This window comes from Symphalangus syndactylus, chromosome 14 (genome assembly GCF_028878055.3).
Source record: "Symphalangus syndactylus isolate Jambi chromosome 14, NHGRI_mSymSyn1-v2.1_pri, whole genome shotgun sequence".
Lineage (NCBI taxonomy): Eukaryota > Metazoa > Chordata > Mammalia > Primates > Hylobatidae > Symphalangus > Symphalangus syndactylus.
The window spans coordinates 68,804,525-68,825,706 of record NC_072436.2 but is presented as its reverse complement, the minus strand read 5'-3'; the positions used below and the strand labels follow the sequence as shown (position 1 = coordinate 68,825,706).

The 21,182-nt window shown below is 40.1% G+C and overlaps 1 protein-coding gene across 15 annotated transcripts in view; it reads left to right on the top strand.

The window, feature by feature from the left end:
* The window catches only part of DYSF (dysferlin), a 232,381-nt gene that overhangs the window by 169,107 nt on the left and 42,092 nt on the right, over positions 1-21,182 (top strand). For all 15 annotated transcript variants that reach the window (XM_055241803.2, XM_055241805.2, XM_055241799.2 and 12 more), the window contains one exon: positions 19,927-20,025. In XM_055241803.2, the coding sequence (XP_055097778.1) occupies positions 19,927-20,025 (99 nt within the window). The remainder of the gene's footprint in view (positions 1-19,926; positions 20,026-21,182) is intronic.

Here is a 21,182-nt window from a genome sequence, read left to right as displayed (position 1 = left end):
TCTTGCCTATAATCCAGCACTTTGGGAGGTTGAGGTAGGCAAATTGCTTGAGCACAGGAGTTTGAGATCAGCCTGGGCAGCACAGTGAAACCCCGTCTCTACAGAAAATACAAAAATTAGCCAGGTGTGGTGGCACATGCCTGTAGTCCCAGCTATTCAGGAGGCTGAGGTAGGAAGATTGCTTGAGCCTCAGAGGACAATGTTGCAGTGAGCCGTGATAGCATCACTGCACTCTAGCCTGGGTGACAGTGAGACCTTGTTGCAACAAACAACCTCACCAAAACACAAAAGCCTTAAATTAGTTTTCATAGATACAATGCCTTTCCTTTTTATATTCAAATTCTATGTGTTTTTAAATATATACTTTGTTTGTCCAATTACCATATTAGTACAACTGGCATAAACAGGTCTTGGAGGAAACACAGTTGACTGATGGCAAACACCCAGCTCATCTTCTAGAGCTGCAGTGGGCATCCTAGAACAGCTGTGGACAGTCAGTGGTTCTGGACCTCAGGCAGATTGTTGGCAGACAGGACAGACAGCATTTGTTAATCCTGGCTAAGAAGAAGTTTTAAGGAGAGCTTCTATTATATATTATTGAGTTGGATTTGCTACTACTTAGGATTTTTACATCTCTATTAATAAGTATTACTTTCAAGTTGTCTTTGTTACACTTTGATATCAGGGTTATACTAGTCCCTTAAAATCCTTTTCAGGTGTACTTCTACTTTCTCTGCTCTTAAACAGGCTCTTAAACAGGCTGTATGGCATGATCATTATTGTTGCTGAAAGGCCCTAAAATACACCAGAGCCACTGTTTATGAACTTAAATTATGCAATTTGGAAATTATATGATACAAATATTTCAGTAGTTTGGCTTTATGTACAAAATGTGTAATAGTAGGAAACCTAAATTTAAAAAAAATGACTGACAATCATGTAATTTAAAAGGTGGTGAAATTGTATCTATGGTTTAGCTAACACAGGATAGCCATCGTTTTTTCTCTAAAATGGTGTTATATGTTTTGAATTATAGAAGATTTTCAGGAATGCATATCTTATATAATTGCATAAGATGCAACTGTCTTGTACGCATTTGTAAAACTGGGCTCACCACATTTTCTGGGAGGGGATTCTTTGATCATTTTGTATTTCTTCAATCAATTTGGTAGCTGAGATGTCATCAGATACTGCCTGTTAACATTGGTATAAATTTGTACATATTACTATAATAAAAGCTTTGTATCTATTCTGTTTTCATCCTCATTCTTAATTTTATGTATTTATGTTATTTTCCTTTTTTATTAGGCTTCATATCATTTCATCTATTTTATAGTTGTTTTCCATCCAAAGAATCAGCTCTTTAAAAATTCTGCTGATATTATAATAGATTAGTTTCTTTAATTTCTACGTTCAAGTCATTTTTAAGCCCTCTCAATCTGAAATTCCTATTATGTGTATTCTAGATATCTTGGGTTATCACTTTATCTCTTTCTCTCTCTCTTGTTTAGAAAAGACTGTTAAAGGGAGCTATTTGTCTATATTTTCTGCTAACAATTCTAAAGTTTTGCTTTTCACACTTAAGTATTTATTTCACCTGGAATTGATTTTGCATGCATGTTAACTGTGAGGTAGAGATTTTTTTCTCATGTAACTAACCAATGAATTAATATCATCATAGAATGACCTGTCCTTTCTCATTGATCCACCGTGACAGCTGTGTCATTTGTTGGGTTTCCATATAAGTGTGGGCTATTTGTGGGCTCTCTATTCTGTTCCATTGGTCTATTTGTCTTTCCTTGGGCTATTTTACTATCTTATTTACTATAGCTTTCTAATAGGTCATGATCTCTGATAAGGAAGTACTTTGTTCATTTTCAGAAGTACCATTGCTATTCTAGTCCTTTGCTTTTCCGCTTCAGTTTTAGAATCAGCTTGTCAACTTAAAAAAAAGGTGAGATTTGTGATAGAGTTACAGTGAATTTCTGGATCAGTTTGGGGAAAGCAGACATTTTTATTATATTGCCTTTTAACCATGAACATAATATATCTTTCCATTTATTTAGGCCTTCTTTAATGGTAATTTAATGAATTTTTATAATTTTATCCAAAAAAGTCTAGTACAACTTTTATTATATTTAGTTCTAGCAATTTTATGCATTATGGTTCTCTTTACTTGAATTTTTAAAGGTACATTTTCTAACTGGTTTTTGCTTGTATATAAATGAAATTGATTCTCATATACAGATTTTATATCCAGAAACTTCGCTAAACTCTCTTATGAATTATACTGGCTTGAGAATTCTCCTGGATTTTCTATAGAGTCAATCATATAATTTATGATTAATTACAATTTTAATTCTTCTGTCTATATTTCTTTTACTTTTTTTATTTTATTTTCTTGTCTTATTGCCATTGACTAGAACCTTCAGCTGATGTTCTATGTACTTGGTCATAGAGAGTATTCTTTTCTGCTCCTAATTTAAAAATGAATGTTTTTATGTTTTACCACTGATCATCAAATTTATCAGGTGAACCTAGTTACCTGTTAGAACTTTACTAGTTAGCTGTTTTTTCATGAATGTCGTTAAATTTTATTGAATGTTTTTAAAGTATCCATTGAAGTGATCGTATAATTTTGCTGCTTTAACCTGTTGATGTAGTGAATTACATTAATATATAATACATAACTATATAATATATTTACATATATGTTAATTAGATAACCCAAGGTATCTAAAATATATATAACAGGAATTTCAGATTTAGAGAGCTTAATATACACTAATAAATATATCTATATGAGTACTTAAACAACTTTGCATTTCTGAAACAATCTAATCTGATCATGATATATTATCTTTTTTCTGCATTGCTGGACTCAGTTTGCAAACATTAAGTTTCGGACTTTTTTTGCATCTTTTTTGGAATGATATTGGCTTAAAAGTTTTTCTTTTTCATACTATTATTTTCAGGTTTATAAAATGACTTCTGTTGTGTAAACCATAAGATTGGCATTATCCGTTGCCTAAATGTTTGGTAGATTCACTCATAAAACTGTCTAGACTTAGTATTCTTTTTGGGAATATTTTAAACTGCTGATGCAACTTTTAAAAATGTTTATAGGACCTTTGAGATTTTCTGTTTCTATGAGAGTGATTTTTGGTGATTTAAATTTTCTAGGAATTATCTATTTCTTCCTAAAAATATTGGTGTAACATTTTTTATGATCTCTTAATTTTTCAAAAAGAATTTCTTCTCCATCTAGTTATACCTCCTTTCATTCTCAAGATTATATTTTATTATTCTTGCCAGAATTTATCAGATTTTTTTCAGTCTATTCAAAGAATTTTTAGTTGATCTTCTCTATTATTTCCTTATTTTATAATTTATTAACTTCTTTTCTTCTATTTTATTCCTTCCATTTTATTTCTTTTCTTCATTCTATTTTGGGGGAGTTTATTATATTTTAACCTCTATGTAAACATTTAAGGCTCTAAAATTCCCTCTCACTACTGCTTTATGCGTCCTGTAGGTTCTGACAAGTAATATTTTTGTTATTTCCCATTCTGAGTATTTTCGGATTTTTATTATTTCTTTTTGACACCTAAATTGTCTAAAAATATGGTTTTTGGAAGTTACTAACTTATATTTTAAGTTATCTTTTGTTATTGATTTCTAGGTTAACTGGAATGGTCTCTATGGTCCAGAGAATGTAGTCTGTGTGTAATGATATAATACTTAGGAATGGCCTGACACTTGCTTTATGGTCTAGTTTAAATCTGTAACTGTCCTGTGTATGCTTGAAAAGAATGTGTATTGTCCAGATGTCTTCTATATTTAATGTGCATTTAGAACAGGCTTGTTAATTGTTATTAAAATCGGTACTCCTGATTTTTGTGTGTGTGTGATTTATCAATTTCTGAGCGAGATATAAAAGTATTCTGCTTTGATGTGACATTTGTCAATTTCTCCTTATAATTCCACCTACTTTTATATATTTGACGCTGTCTATATTTTTTCTGTCTCTATAGAGAATTCTTATATCTTCCTGGAGAATTGAATCTTTTAACAATATGTAGCAAGCCTCTGCCCATCTCTGTCTTTTAAAATCTCTGCTAATGAGTTTTTCTTAAAGTCATGTTAATATAGCTACCCCAGCTTTCTTTTGGTTAGTATTTTCCTTGTATAGCTTTTTCCATCTTGTTACTTTCAACTTTTCTGTCTTTAACTATCTCTCCTGTGAACAGCAAATAGATTCTATTTGAGTTTAATGCATTCTGACAATCTTTACTAATATATTTGAATTTGTTTCTGCCATCTTATTTTGTATCTCTATCAGCCTTTTTTTAATTAAAATATTCACCTCTTTTTTCCATCCCTTCTCTTCTTTTTAGTTTCAAAACTATATATTGTTTCTATTTCTTTAGCGATTAGTATAGAAATTTTAACATGCATATTTAACTTAGCAAAGTCTAAATTTAATTGGTATTTATATCTTCCTCCAGAATATTACAAGAAACTTAGACTGCTTTAACTCCAATCACCTATCAATTTGCAAACTTTTGTACAATATTTTAGTTTTATCTTTTTTACCTATTTAAAGCATTATTATATTTTAAGTAATCATTTATTTCCTTTATCTATATTCACATTTACTTTTTTAAAAAATATCTGTCATCTTTTTCCTGAAGTAGGGCCTATTGAAATTCCTGTAATTGAGGTCAGTTCATTATAAACTTTCTCACTTTTTAACTGGCTGAAAATATTTTTTTCACCCTTATTTTGGAAATAATAGTTTCACTAACAGTTATTTTCTGTCAACACTCTTTTCTGGCTTCCATTGTGCTATTGTTTTCACAAATCTGAGGACTTAAAAAAATTTTATTTTAAAGTGAAGTTTAGTTTTGGCTGGGTGCAGTGGCTCATGCCTGTAATCCCAGCACTTTGGGAGGATGGGGCAGGCAGATCATTGAGCTCAGGAGTTCGAGACCAACCTGGGCAATGCAGCAAAACCCCGTCTCTACAAAAAATACAAAAAATTAGCTAGGTGTGGTGGTGCATACCTATAGTTCCAGCTACTCGAGAAACTGAGGTGGGAGGATCGCTTGAGTGCAGGAGGTTAAGGCTGCAGTGAGCCATGATTGTGCCACTGCATTCTAGCCTGGCCCACAGAGTGAGACCCTGTCTCAAAAAAAAAAATTTAAAAAATAAAGTTAGTTTAATTTAATTTTTAAAAGATGTTATTTTTATTCGTTCTGAGCAATTCTCAACCATTATCTCTTCAAATGTTACAGATTCCATTCTCCCATCATTTCTGGAACTCTGGATATACAGTGGACCTCTTCTATTCTTCATGTCTGTTAAATTTTCTTTCATATTATTTATTTCTTTGGGTTGCACTCTGGCTAATTTCTGAAGATGTATCTTCTAGTTCACTTGATCTTTAGCAGTTTCTAATCTGCTTTTTTACCCTATGTATTGAGTTTTCAGTCTTAAGTACTATATTTTTATTTCTAAAAGTTTTATTCCCCCAATGTGCTTGTTTATTTTTGAAGGTCTCCTGTCCCTTTGGCATATTTTTAATGCCTTTTATTTATTTAAACAGTTTTTCCTTAAAGCCCTATTTCTGACTACTCTGACTTCTGTTGTCTGATTCTGCAATTGATTGGCTCTTAGCTGGCTCTTGCTCATGGTGCCTAGTTCCTTATGTGTTTGATTGTGAACTCATGTTCCTTGGAACTTTATCTGAGAATTCTTTGGGGCCTGGGTGGAAGTTACATTCTTTTAGAGAGGATATGTGTTTACTTTTACCAGATGTCTGGAGACACTATAAACCCAGATTAACTTAAAACTAAATGTTCAGTGTGTGGCTTTTTGGGTCCACTAGTTAGTATGCATTTTGGCTCTTTATTTCTCTGGATTTCTCCTTTCTCATTTGCCCTTAAGGATTTTCTTTACATTCCCATCAGCTCAGCCATGCATTTAAAATGGATTTTAGAAGTATCTTTTCTGTTAATTTAGGTGTTCTTACTTGGAGGGTTTCTCCGGTTGTCTAATTTATCATTTTGCTGGAAATCAATGTCTTTATTAGAGGTTTAAATTTGAAGTCATGGTTTTCATCATGCAGGTTTATCTCCTTCAGGGTTGTGTACTCTAATTTCTTGTTTGCAGTTTCCTCTTAAGACATCCTATGAATATACATGAGCCATTTGTTTTCTTCTGCTTTTTACTCAACTCTTTAAGAGCATTGGGAGACATTTGCCTTTGTCTTCAGATCGCTCTCCTTCTTTTGCCCTTAATATCTTCTTTTTTTTTTCCTTGTGTTTATCCTTACAGAGGGAAGTCCTTGCTTGTCAAATACTGGGAGCTCAGTTAGATTCTTTCCATAAATTCATGGGCCCTTCTAATCTCAAACTCAGGAAGAAGGAAACAAAAGGAAGAAGGAAATAGTTTAGATTTGCAGTAGTTTCACTTTGTTGGTTAGAAATCCAGCAGGGTGAGAGAAGTAAGAAGGAAACTAGGATCAGAGGCAGCTATGTGGGGCTATTCTTCTGGGCTGAAGCGTTTATTTCCTATGTTTGTTATGGTAGTCAGGGGTTAGCTAGGGTAGGCCAGAGGGCCAGAGCTGCTGCCCCTACCAATGAACTCCTATATAGGAATTTCTTAAGTGAAGTAGAGTTGACCCTCTCCCACTAGGCCCACCAGGCCGGGTGTTTCTTTAGGGAAGTTTCTACAGTTTTGGCTGAGTGAATCCTTAACCTTGTGGGTTCAGACACCTGTTGGGTCAATTTTCTCACGGCCAGATGCATACACTTACATGAGAAATATAGCTCCCTGGGGCATGTGACCTTGGTGTCTGGTCCAGCCCATAGTCTCCTGTAGGCTCAGTGAGTGGGAAGCCAAATTGTGATTAAGAGTGAGAAATCAGAATGAGGAGAGAGAGTTCTGTAATTTGAACTTTAGTGCCAGCTGAACAAGATGGCCTGGCACATCCATCTCCAAAGGTAGGGGCAGCTTTAGTCCCTAAGCCTAGGTCCCCTCTCTCCTGATGGTGCTGGTGTGGACACCTGTCAGTGTTTACCCCTTACTCCTGTTTGCCTGTTCTTCAGGCCTGATTAGTACCTTTCTTCATGGATATGCTCTTTCTCTGGATTAATTCATTCTTCCCAATTATGGTTAAGTCTTAGTGTAGGAGGCGTTCTTCCCTGTTGAGGTGACTTTGCCTCTCCTTGCTGTCACCGACTATGAAGTTATTTCATGGTCTAATTCTCCAAGGGCAGCCCTATTTCCCTTAATTCCAGGTTGGGGGGATACGGGATGCCTTATTGCAGCTCATGAGTACTGACAACAATTTATTCCAAGACTTTGAAGCAAAGGTTTTCTGAGCAAAGGAATCAATTACAGGGTGTGGCTCCTAAGTGAGGAAGCATTTTCAGAAGGCATCCAAAGCAGTTTGTCTCTGAACTTCACGGTTGCACCTCTGAACTTGAGAGTTAGAGGGGGAGTATTTTAACTTTAATAACATTCATGGTTTTACCTGTACTTTTGTACATATCAGATGTGCTAATTAGGAAGACACTTATCTTTTCCTTAAAGTAATTTCCTAAGGACATGTATTTGGCAATATTGATTTAGCAAGAATTACTGTATGTGCTTGAAATAACTGTACTTCTTTAAAAATATCACCCGTTCAGAAGTGTTGCCAGTGCAGCCTGGCCTCCCCCCACTCCTATTAGTTCTGATTAGGGAGGTTTGATGCCCGTCACTGGTGTAATCTGGACCTTCCTTTGTGACTCATTCTTTCTCTCATTTTCTCAGAACAAATACAAATCGCCCATCAAATGACAAGTGAAAGCACAGGGGAGGCGAGGGGGGGAATCAGAGCCGAAATCTGTTAGCTATTTGGAGTAATTGGTTATTTGCTGTGTTTGCTGGTTGGGAAGCAGAGCACATACTTCACGGTCTCTCCTGTTACAGGGGCTGGAGTCACCCTCCGATATTGGATCCTCGTTGCCGGAGCCCTTGGCTTGGGGCGCCTTTTCCCTGCTTGGCATTCCTGTGGTCTCCTCGGGGGTGCACCCCTCCTCCCTCGCTGCACAATGCAGGGGGGACAGCCTGGGGTGAAACTTGTCTGGCAAACTTCAGGGCTCCATCAGGGAGGAGGAGGCCCTGGCTCCCACCATCCAGCCCTCCTTGCCTCCCACCATCCAGCCCTCCTTGCCTCCACCTCATCCTGACATAACCCGTCCACCACCCATTGCCCCAAGAGGTCTTTCCCCTGGTCTGAGAGGGATCTGTTTTCCCATCTAGAGAAAAAACACTCATCTCTTCCTAGAGGGATATTCTCGGCTTCCCTTGGAAATCTACAGGATAGGCAACTCTCTCTGAGTTCTAACTTGATGTCTTCCTATCCCTATTGGTCCTATGCACTGGCTACTCCCTAGCCTGGGTCAAAATAGTCCTTGGAAGTTGGTGCAGTGCTCACTGCTGAGCACAAGACCCCTCTGAGTGTGCTTGGTGAAGCTTATTAACCCACCTTTTGTCTTTAACTCTTCTCTACATTAACGAAGGCACAGGGAAACCAGAGCAAATTAGCAACAAGTTCAAAATATAAAATATTTGAAAAGTAATGTGATTTTGTATATGAAAATGCACATAGTAACTAGAAAGTAGGTTGACTTTGGCACATAGTAGGCTCCCCCCAAATCCTCTTAAAATTGAATTTAGGAGAGCTAATATTAGTGTCTGTAGCTTGATGAATGCTTCTGCAGTCTTGGGAAGGCCTTCAAAAATAGTTTTTCTCTTAAGTAGTTGGAACTCTTGTTAAGCAAAATTGTCTACATAAGCAGAAGGAAGATAAGGTATGCTGCCCAGGCCCTATTGGAATTGTCACAGATTCTGAATTAGTCATGTTTTGTTGCTTTCTTCATATGTTTGAAGAGTCTGATGGGAGCTTCTTTCATTCACCTACGGGCTAGGTTCCATTCCTCTAGGCTTTCTGCATAGTTGTGTGGGGTCATGGTGCCCTCAGAGCAATCCAATCATGGGCCCCCAAGGATCTATCTTAGGCTCCTGAATTGAGAAAGCACCAGCAACCTGGAGTTCCCCACAGCTCCCCGACACTCTGTGAGTCCCCCATCTGGAGCAGGCCAATAGTCAAGTGATCAGGTCCCCTTGCCATCTGTTTGACTTTACTGGATTTCAGTCCCATGTAGTCTCTGGGCCTTTGGAAGCAATTCAGCATTTTGGTTAAAGGTCTTCACTTCTTTCCCACCTCTGCTGATCCAGAAGTCAGAGTAGGTGGAGTAATGATCCCCTCCACAGACTAGGAGGCTGGACTGCAGGGAGTGTCAACAAGAGGTTGAAAGCCCAGTGTTCCACTTGTAGAAATAATTAAGTGACTTTTGTTATGAGTGTGTGGAGTTCTGCTGAATCAACACGGTGGCTGGCTGTGGGCATATGTCTGTGTGGCTTTGGGGGTCATAAGTGATTTGGTATACACAGGGTGGGGTAGGTTTGAAGTCAGGGTATTTGCGTGTCTGGGGGTTTGTCTGATCTACATGTAGGCATGAGTAATTTTATGTTACTTATGTGTTTATTCATGTGTGCATGAGTAAATAGTTCGTTTCCTAAATCTTAGGACATGAAAGAATTAGAGGAACCCTTGTACCGTGATTCCAGTAATACAGATGTAGAGCTATGGGGTAGCAGTACTGGAGATCAAACTGATGACACTGGCATTATCAACAAGAACATTAATCATGGTAGACTTTACAGGTTACAGCATATCTTTGTAGATATCTACTCTGAGCCTTACAGTAACCCCAGTGTTGGGTTGTTATGTTATTATCTTGATGATGATGATTTGTACTAAGAGGGAAATTACTTTCAGCACAGTCTAGGATATCTATCTCTGGGTTGACATAGGCATGAAGGCCTACTTAAAATTATAAACAATAATAGACCACATTTTTTTAAAGAGTTGGGCATATAGTTCTGTATAGTGACCCAAGGTTTAATGTTATAACCTTGGTGACAAATGGATTTGACCAGAAATTTTTCTCTTTGATTCAACTGGTCATCCTGGGGAGAGAAAACAAGTTCTGTACCTGCCCCCTGTCTCCTGCTTCCTGACTTCACAGAAAGGAATTATTATTGCCAGTTTTTCTAGCCATATTCATGAAATGTGTTAGGTCTACTGAATGATGATGGGAGATTAAATATTTGGAATGTATCATACTGATTTGAGTCTTCAGGGGGATTAAGGTGCTCATTAGACTGGATCAAGCCTGGAGAAATAGATCTCCGCTATTTTGCTCTGGCTGCCCAGGAACTGCATATTGGCTATTAGCTGAAACTGGAGAGGCTTCCAGTCCATGCCTTGATCAGACTTACTGGGTTGGCTGACTGCACAATGAGGGGCCTTGAACCTTGAGCATGGGGGAGTGGTGTTTTAATGGCCAGACTTCTTGTTAAAGCCTAAGGTGATACCTCAAATATCAAACCTTTTGTGTTTCTTTTTCCTCCTTGCCATGTTCCAAAACTGGATGCTTAGCTGTTGCAAAATGAGGTAAAAAACACATTTGGAATGAGAAAACATACGACCATTTCCCTTTTGGAGCTTTGGAATATGGGATTCCATTAACATCAGAGGGTTAGTTGGCTTTGGCACCTCTGAGTTCAGACATGGAATAGCTGTCCTGTTTTTGTGGGACTCTTTCTTATGTGCTAACTTATTCCTGGACTTCCTGGGGAAGAGAAGGGAGAAGTGGGCTTGAAATAATTCCATCAGAAGCCAGATTAGTGAAATAGCAGAAATGATATTTTCAAGTCACATCTGTGAGTGTGTTAAAAATATAACTTTATTTTTCTGTAAATCAACTTAATCTCTCCTGTGAGCCCACATTTTTTCTGATGGCAGAAAAACCCCGGTAATCTTCAACATTTTAGGTTTAAACTTAGGCAGTCTGGGCTTTCTATCTTCCTCCTTAACCCCGGGAGGCAGCTCAGTTCTGGGTTGGGCTTCCATAATGTCATGACCTCCACAGGGAGGAAGTCCTGGTCACCAGTATGTGTCTACTCTGACATTGAGAGACCCACTGATTTCTGGGCACACAGGCCATATTGCATCTTCTCATTTCAGCCCCCAAATCCTTCTAGGTTTCCTGGCTCTTTCTCTCTCCACTAACTTTCAAGCCCTACAGGGAGTGGGGCACCATTAAGCAGCTCTCCTGTGACACTCTGGGGTCTATGGGAAATTCCAAGGGCTTAGGCTCTGTCTCCCATGACACCCACGCAGCCATCTCCAGTCAACTGCCCCACATCCAATTCCTCTGGCAACTTATGGGTGGCTGCTGCTGCCTGGACACCCAAAGTTATGGAGGGGTCTCTTCTGTGTACACTTTGGAGCTGACCTGGAGGCAGGGTGTGTGGTGCCTTATCAGAAACCATCACAAGTCTCTAGTTCTTGCTTCCTTTCTCCTTCTACGCTTTCATTTCTTTTGCCTATGATGGGGAAAAACTGGCTGGACAAAACATTCTTTTAAACCTATTATTTTAATGGCACATGACCAGCCTTTGTAAACTTAAAAGCCAAGGATCACCCCCTCTTTCCCCACATTTTGCTGTTTAGGCATTCCTGTATCCATCAAATATTGACAAAACTGCAATTATGTCTTTCAGGCAATGTTCTAAGCATTGAGGTTATGAGTGTTACAAAAGATAAAGGGGGCTGGGTGCGGTGGCTCACGCCTGTAATCCCAGCACTTTGGGAGGCAGAGGCGGGTGGATCATGTGAGGCCAGGAGTCTGAGACCAGCCTGGCCAACATGGTGAAACCCCATCTCTACTAAAAATAACAAAAATTAGCTGGGCGTGGTGGCACACACCTGTAATCCTAGCTGCTTGGGAGGCTGAGGCAGGAGAATTGCTTGAACCTGGGAGGCAGAGCTTGCAGTGAGCCGAGATAGTGCCACTGCACTCCAGCCTGGGTGACAGAGCAAGACTCTGTCTCAAAAAAAAAAAAAAAAAAAAAAAAGAGAAGAAAGATGAAGGGCTCTGCCTTCATGGAGAAGGAGATACAATAAACAAATATTAATACCCACGTAAAATCTATGGGATATCAGATGGAGATAATCACTGTGGAGAAAAAGCAACAAAGAGGGAATAGGAATTGTTGAGAGGGGATTGTGATTTACAATATGGAAAATAACGAGGGTGAGACTGAGGCTGCACTGGAATCAAGCCAAGAAGGAAGTGAGGAAGTGGCTTAGGGATCTATCAGTGTTCCTGCCAGGGGAAGGACATGAGGATGCTGGGAGTGTTCAGGACCAGGAAGGCTTGTTGGCTGCAGCGGCATGAGTGAAGAAGAAAGCAGAAGGACGTGAGGTCAGGGAGGTGTGAGGGCTCGATCACAAGAGACTTTAGAAGTTACTACAAGGGCTTTAGTTTTATTCTGAGTGAGCTGACAAATCACTGGAGGGATTTGCACAGAGGGTAACAGGATCTGATATACATGGCTGTTGGGTTGAGCATGGATTCAGGGAGCAGGACGGCAAAGGTAAAGGCGGGGAGGCCAGTTAGGAAACTGCTGCAGTCATCCCACAGGGGATGATGGGGCTGGACTGGGGCGGTGGTGACAGAGTGGTCTGGTTCTGAGTATACACTGGAGGTAGTGCCAGCAGGAGTGACTGCTGGAGTGAGTGCAGGTCATGAGGAACAGGAGTCAAAGCTGAGTGCAGGGATTTTGGCTTGAGCATCTAGAAGGAGAGAGTTGCCATTAGTTCATATGAGGAAGGATGTGGGAGGAGCAGGTTGGGCAGAGATGTTCAGAGATAGGAATCTGGACTTACCTTTGAGAAGCCTATCAGGTGTCCAGTGGGAGATGTCACATGGGCAGCTGGAGTCCAGGGAAGGCACCCAGGCTGGACAGAGCTCAAGGTGGGACTCATCAACGTGTGTGCTATTTAAAGAGCTAAGACCCAGGGAGAGCCCAAGGCAGCGAGAGTGGATAGAGAGGAAGGGCTCAAGCACTGAGTCCCGAGGCACTCAGATGGCCAAAGTGTGGGTGACAAGAAGGAGGCAGCAAAGAAGACTGCGCAGGTGTGGCCGATGAGGTGGGAGGACAACACTGTGGTGCTCTGGACAGTGGAGCTCTGCAAGGCAAGGGGAGATGCTTCAGGGACAGAGGAGTGACCACTTTTGCCAAATACTGCTCCTGGATTGATTATTGAGGCCTGAGTCATTGGTGACCTTGACAAGAATGTTTGAGGGAGGACAGAGAATGGAAAGATAAAAATTAGAGACAATAAGTGTGGACAACTATTTCTAGAAGTTTTTCTGTCAAGGAGCCAAGGTAATGAGGTGGAAGCCAAAAGGGAATGTGTGGGCAGAGAGAGAGACATATTCTGTGAATAGTGGGGCACTGGTGCCTGTGTGTGAAGCCTAACTGGAATGACCTAGAGGAGAGGGATGTTGGTGACACAGGAGAGGGTGGGGAGAGTCATGGAGTGATGGCCTTGAATGGACCAGAGGGGATGAGCCCCAGGCATGAGGGCAGAGGTTGGCCTTGGGCTGGGGTGCAAGCCGAGCACCCACAGGAGCAGAAGGGAAGGTAGCCCATGGCTGGTGGGGGCTTGGGGAAGTCTCTTCTGGTTGCTTCTGCTTTTAGGAGAAGGGAAGCAGGGACATGGGCTGAGCATCAGGCCAGGGAGGAGGTGCTAGAGGGCTGGGGAGAGGGTGAGTATGGCAGGTGGTATCAGGAGAAGGGGTGAGTAAAGGGCCAGGGAAGTGAGATGGGGTGCTGGGCGGCACTGGGGCTCCTTGAAGCTGTGCCAGGAACTTGGTGTGAGACCCAGAAGCTGGTTTCATGGTTTCCTTCAGCCACATTTGGTTGTGGGGGGCTGATGTGAAGTGGAGAAGAGCTGGATTTAACCCCAGGTGGCGTTGGCCAGAAGTACAATGGAACAAGAGAGGTGCCAGGAGTTTAGGAGAAGGAAAGGGCGAGGGGGTAAACAAAGCATTGTAGGGCCAAGAAAATATTAGTTAATATGTAAATCATGATTCTGCCACATGCATAATTGCTGTTAAAGGTGGGGGCCATTGATTAGAAGAGGGTTTGCCTGTGGGATGCAGGAAGAAAATGGGGGCAAAACTCACTGAGCAGCCGGCCAGCTGGCGTGGCCAGGAGGAAGGTCATAGGCCATTCATCTCAGCAGCTGTGAGTCTGCTGGGGAATAGCAGCCACCAGACATCACCTGGAACTTTGAAGGAAGAGGGAATTGCAGCCAAGAGGGGAACTTGGGGAAAACAGAGTGTGGTAAGATTTAGGTCCCGTTGGTGGTAAATAGCTTGTTCTATTAAAAAAAATTGAACTCTTATTTCCTTAGAAAGAAACACTTGAGATTCCTGCTTTTATTCTTTTGTTTGATGTTATATGGTTGTATTTGATCATTTGTTCTTTTTAATTTTAGCAACTTTATTGAGATAATCCATGTGAATACAGGTTCTTATTTAAAGTGTACAGTTTAATGGTTTGTAGTATATTAACAGAGTTGTGCAACCATGACCGGAATCCATTTTAGAATATCCTCATCACTACAAAAAAAAAAAAGTACTGAAGAGGATTTATTCCTCACAATAACTGTCAAATTTATACTATTAATTTTCCATTACAGATTAGATAAATGGAATCCTAAAGAGGTTAAGTAGTGAGCAGTCCCTCCCAACCACTCCCAGCCCCTGGCAACCACTAAATATTTTTTGTTTCTATATATTTGCCTATTCTGGAACTTCATATAAATGAAATCCTACAATATGTGGTCTTTTGTGATTAAATTCTTTCACTTAGCCTAAGGTTTTCGCGGTTCATCTATGTCATAACATGTATCAGTTCTTCATTCTCTTTTTATTACCAAATAATGTGCCAGTGTAAGGATAGATCACATTTTCTTTATCCACTCATCAGTTGATTCATATTTGAGTCTTTCCACCCTTTAGCTGTTATGAATAATGCTGCTTTGAACATTCATGTACAACTTTTTGTGTAGACATAAGTTTTCATTTCTCTTGGATATATAGCTAGGAATGGAATTGCTAGGCCATATGGCAACTCTACGTTTAATGTTTTGAGGAACTGCCAAACTGTTTTTCAAAGTGCTGCAAGATTTTACATCCTCACCAGCAGTGTACAAGAGTTCCAATTTCTCCGTGTCTTCACCAACACTTATTATCTGACTTTATGATGATAGCCATTCTAGCAGGTGTGAAGTGGTTTCTCATTGAGGTACTGATTTGCATTTCTGTGATGTCTAATGATGTGGAGCATCTTTCCATGTGCTATTGGCCATTTGTACATCTTCTCTGGGGAATGTCAACTTAAATCCACTGCCCATTTTAAAATTGGATGATTTGTCTTTTTATTATTGAGTTGTGAGTTCTCTATATATTCTGGATACAAATCCCTTATCAAATATATGATTTGCAAATATTTTCTCCCATTCTGTGAGTTGTTTTTTCACTTTATTGGTAATGTATTTTGAAGCATCTTGCTGTTGTTCTTTATTTAAAAATTTTTAATTTTTAAAGCTATGCAAGGAATACTTACATACAATGAAAAATTAGAAATTTTTGAGTTATGCACAAAATAAAAGGAATAAAACATGTACAATTTTACCATTCAGAGTGCCACTATGAACTTCTGGGGTTTAGTCCTTTTGTTAAAATAAGATCACATTATTTTTTAACCCTTTATAAGTCTCATCAGTTGTGAGTAACTTTTCATGTCAGTAAATATATTTTTCCAGCATCACTTTTTAGGTTGTGTAATGTTTAATCATATGGAGGTACCATTCAGTTCCAAACAGTTCAGGTCCAAACAGTTCCTTATTGTTGGACACTTAAGTTGCTCCCAATTTTTCACTGTTTTAAATGAAGTAAAATCTTTATGCATATCCATGATTACTTTCTTTGGATAGAATTCTGGAATAAGATTGCTGTATCAAAGTGCATGTTCTTTTAGGCTATGGAAATGTGCAGCCAATTTGCCTTCTGGAATGATTGTGGCCATCCGTGCCCCACCAGCAGTTTGTAGGAGATTAGCTCTTGGCCAAGAAGCTAACCAGGTCCATGCAACAACAGCAATATTACTATTATCAGTAAGAGCAATAAACACTTATGTTGCATTTATGTGTAGGCACAGTTCTGAGCACTCTCTCTATATTGACTCATTGATTCCTCACAATAACTGTCAAATTGATACTATTATTTTTCCATTACAGATAATTGAGTCCAAGAGAGGTTAAGTAGTGACCCAATGTCACACCACTGAGCGTGGCAGGATTTGAACACTGGCAGTCTAGCTTCTGGGTCCTGACTCTCACCCACCCTGCTTTACTGCTTCTTTATGTCTATATCACATGAAAATTATTGGCAGAGGCACCTATATGTGCAAGAGCCCAGAAGGGAGAAAGCCTGATACTGTCAAACACAATGCTGACTATTGCTTTAAAATATTCTTTATAATACTAAGAAAGCTTCCTTTTATTTTTAATTCACTGAGAGGTTCATTTGAGAATAAATGAAAAATTCTAACCTCTTAAATATCCATTTTTTTGTTTTTGTTTTGCATCTTATAAACTAGGGGCTGGCAAATTTTTTTTAAAGGGTCAGATAGTAAGTATTTTAGTCTTGGGGGACATAAGGTCTTTGTTGCAATGACTCAACGCTGCAATTGTAGCTGAAAGCTGCTACAAAATATATTGATATTTAAATTACAAAACTAGGTGGCCGGCCAGTAGGCCATAGTTTTCAGATCTCTGCTGTAGATGATCCTGTGGGTTTCCTCTCCTGACTCACTGATGCTGAGCCACTCTTGTATTCTGGAATAACCCAGCTTGATCACGCCAGATTGACTGCTGCCATCTGTTCGTTAGTGTTTTATTTAGGATCTTTATGTCTCTCTTCAGGAATGAGATTAGTCCGTGTGTGTGTGTGTGTGTGTGTGTGTGTGTGTGTGTGTTGCTTTGTCAAGCTTTGCTTCACAAAACGAATGTAAAAACTTTCGTCTTTTTCTGTGCTGTGGAACAAAGAATGATTTATTCTTTGAAACACTCATAGAATTTTCCCCCAAAGAAATGATCTTGGCCTCCTGTCTTTTTTTGGAAGTAGTTCATTGAGATCTTTTCTACTTTCTTTTAAGGTTATTGATCTCTTCATGTTTTCTACTACTTTTGAATCAATTTTGGCAATTTTTATTTTCCTAGAAAATCACTCACTTCATCTACATTTTCTAAGATTTTGTCATTGGTTTCAGCCTCATAAACCTATTAATATTTTCATTGTCTGCTATAATATCTTTTTATTTGATTTTTCTCATTCCAAATAGTATATCTACTTTTAAAAATTAGATTTGATAAATGTTTACCTATTTTAATGGTCTTTTGAAATCTTGCTCTGGGGTTTAATTATCAATTGTAATATTCTCCTTTCTAATATATTCATTTCTATTTATAATTTTCTTTGGTCTTTCTGCCCTTTCTAATTTCTTGAATTATCAGGTAATTTATTTTCATTCCTTTTGTATAAAAGTGAAAACACTTAAGATAAATTTTTTTTTTGAATACAGGCTTAGCTACAACCCATACGTTTTGGGACATGTATCTCTTATTGTTGGTATTTCCTAAGTATCTGAGATTTTAGTTTTAGTTTTCTCTTTGACCCAGGAGGGCTTTAAGCATATGCCTTTAAATTTCCAAAAGGTTAGTATTTTATTTAAAATTTCTCATTTTTCTAGTTTTATTGCAGTATGGTCAGAAAATGTGACTGATAGTGGTTTTATTTCTGGGACTTTACTGAGATTTGCTCTGTGGCTTTTTAATTTTTTTCTAAGTGCTCTCAAGATGCTGGAAAAGAAGGTATATCTTCTGTTTTTAGTGTAAATAATGTTTGTCTATTTAGTTGTCACTGTTAATGGTATTATTCAGACTATCTGCCTCTAATTCCTTTGGAAATTTACTTGGTTATTCAGGATTGAGGGAAGTGTGATACCTTCCCCACAATTCTTGTTTCTGTCTTTTCTTTGTACAGAACTTACTGATTGGTTGTCTGTCTGTGCCTGACTCTGCGCCTGAGTTATAAACTCAAACCTTTAAGTATTTGGGCTGGGAAAGAAAAATAAAGATTTAGGGGGACTCAACAGCTAAACTGGATTCCATTCTAACCATTTCTACCTAAGTGTCCACGTTTGCCTGTGTGCCAGTATGTGCAGTTGTGTGTTTCTGTGGGGGCATATGTGTGTTTTAGCATACACATCTCCTTTGGACGTGACTGTGTAAGTCTGTTCTTCTGCGTGTGGGTCATCCTGTGAGTTTGATATGTATGTCTGTATATGTGTGTCACCCATAGCATCTTTTTCTTTAAATTGAACTTTAAACATAAAGGCTTGGGTCTGCCTTGCTCTAAGCTGGCTTTTTCTAGAGTGGTTACAAGTCAGAAAGTTCTGCCATGCTGTACCCTACCCCACCTGACCTTGTTTCCTCTCTCCTGGCTGCAGAAGACCCTCCGGGTAAGTGGGTCTGGTAGGGCCTGGCTGCAGATTCAGCCTCACTCTGGTACACGTTCCCTGTGTGGTGTGTATGGAGACCACCTGGCCACACAAGGTGTGTTAGGACCACACTTCCAGGACGGGTGGAGACTTGAGAACCTCATCCTACCCTCTCCCCAGGATGCCTGTTCAGGAACACTTGGCTGGGTACCAGCTTGTGTTTGCCTTTAGTAAGCTGGAGCTCAGAGCACTTGCCTTTAGTTTGAAGGGGCCACCAGCATTTTCAGAAACTCTGTGATAGATGTTCAGTTCCTGGTGGAGAATTAGAGCAGGCTCCTGGGAGATCTTCTAGCCTACCTTCTCATACAGAGGAGGAAAGCGAGTTCCAGAATGAGCTCCTGACGCCGTGTCCTTGGCTCTTCCCACTAAGTCAGATGAGCTCTAATGGTACAGATGGGCTCAGACTGAGTGATGGGACCTTGGTGGGCTTTTGGGGTGGGCTGACCATCCCACCTTCAGGGAGCTTGGTGACCCTCTAGGTGATAGGACACCCCACCCGCCGAGACAGGACACAGCTGAAGGAATATTCTAGACACCAGAGCTAAAAGGGCCTGTAGACACACCATGTACAGGAGGAGTTAAAAGGTGGGGAGGTCAGGATTTGCCACAACAGGCCTGTCCATCTTTTCCTGCAAATAGGAGTGACTGGAGGAAGGATGCGGATGTCACAGAAAATTTGTGCTGTCATATACTTCCTTTCTTCTCACCTAATACCTCGCATTTAGCAGTGTCTTTGGAATAAAGGGCACTTAGTATTAGTTGATTTTCAGGGACTCTGCCTTGATTTGACCTTGGGGAGGTTAAGTGCTGATTTCCAATGCTTCCTTTATTGCCTGGGTAGGGACGTGGGTGGGCAGAATAGATAAAACTCTTTTGGGTCTGGATTTTCCTGGATCTACTGCATTTTGTTCATAAATAATACGCTATTGACATTTTCCCCTAAGAGCTACCCTATGTACCCTCTGATTTTGGTCTCAGTGTGTTGTGTCCCTGGGATGCAGGAACTACGAAGATGCTTATGCCCACTTCACAGAAAGGAAAAGGGAGGCTGGGGAGTTTGACAGAAACACACATGCTTGTGGGGCAGAGCCAGGGCTAGAGCCTCCGCCTCTCAACACCAACCAAATGCTGAAACCTCTTCCTCAGTCTGCAGTCTTTGCCGAAGGAGAGGCAGAGGTTTCCTCTCTCTGCTCCCCCAAATCACCCTTAGGAAAGCCTTGTGGTCCAGAGCGGCCCAGCAGGGCAGGGAGGGTTTCCAACTCTGAAGGACGCTGCTTGGCGAGTCCTGTTTCTGAAATGGTCTCTTTCTTTCTACTCACTCAGGAGGAAGAGTTCATCGATTGGTGGAGCAAATTCTTTGCCTCCATAGGGGAGAGAGAAAAATGCGGCTCCTACTTGGAGAAGGATTTTGACACCCTGAAGGTAAGGTCTCTCTTCAGTCTGACAGTCGCTGTTTGTGTGTGTGCTGGGCAGTGGGAGACACAACAGAAAGAGAGCTCATGCAGTAGATCTATTTGCATTTGTCTCCTCATTTGGTGTCTGAGGGTGATGAATGCTGCTAGACCAGCTGGGTGAGAAAGCCACCCACCGATTTACAGCCCGAAGCGAGTGTGGGCTGGGATAACCAAGACAGTATTCCCCGGAGAATGCTGAAATACGGAAGTGTTTAGAGGTGAAATGACCTGTGTTAACATGCCCCAGCCCCCTACCCCTTCCCAAAATCGGGGTGGTCCCCTCACCGATTTTCAAAATAGTCAACATTATTAATATTGCATGACGTTGAAAATTGTTAAAGCTTGGAGATGGGTACGCAGGGATTTGTTGTCCTATTCCATGTCTTTCGGTGTTATTTGAACTTTTCTATAATAGAAAATTTGTGTTAAAATAAAAAGAGAGTCGGTTTGAGAATGTACTCCTGACGCCTAACTCCTACAATTGGGCCAGAAAATTACCTACACATCTGAAAATATGGGAAACCCTGTTTCTGTGGAAAAAAACAGAAATGCGTCAGCCAAATTGTGGTATTTTGAGGAAATTATACAAATATAATTATGCTTTGAAAAAGTAGACTACTTTTAAAGAAGATAATCAGAGGTGACTCAGAAATTACTCCTTAAAGGAGTTGCGTGGTCTCCTGGCTAGGGTTGCCAGTTAAAATTCAGGATGCCCAGTCACATTTGAATTTCAGATTAACAATGAATAGTTTTTTAATATCAGCATGCTTCAAATATTGCACAGAGCATATTTCTTTAAAAATTATTGGTTATGAAACAGAAAAAGTTCCCTTATCCCCCTCACAGGGCGTGCAGTGGGGGTGTGGCTGGCTTCTTCGGTGCCCTGCTGCTCACACCTCTAGGGGAGCATGCAGATGGGCAGGTTGTGGGGCTCTGACCCCACAGCAGTGTCCAGAGGTGAATTTTTTTTTTACAGCTGAAGCCCCAGTGGGCGTGTGTTACAGAGGGCTATTTCAGCTTAGCCATCCGTAGGCAGCTTGTGTTAGCTCAATTAGACCCCTGCCTTATCACAAGCACAGAGGGCTTTCTGTATCCCGGGGCTTCTTGCCTTGGTGTACTGAAAGA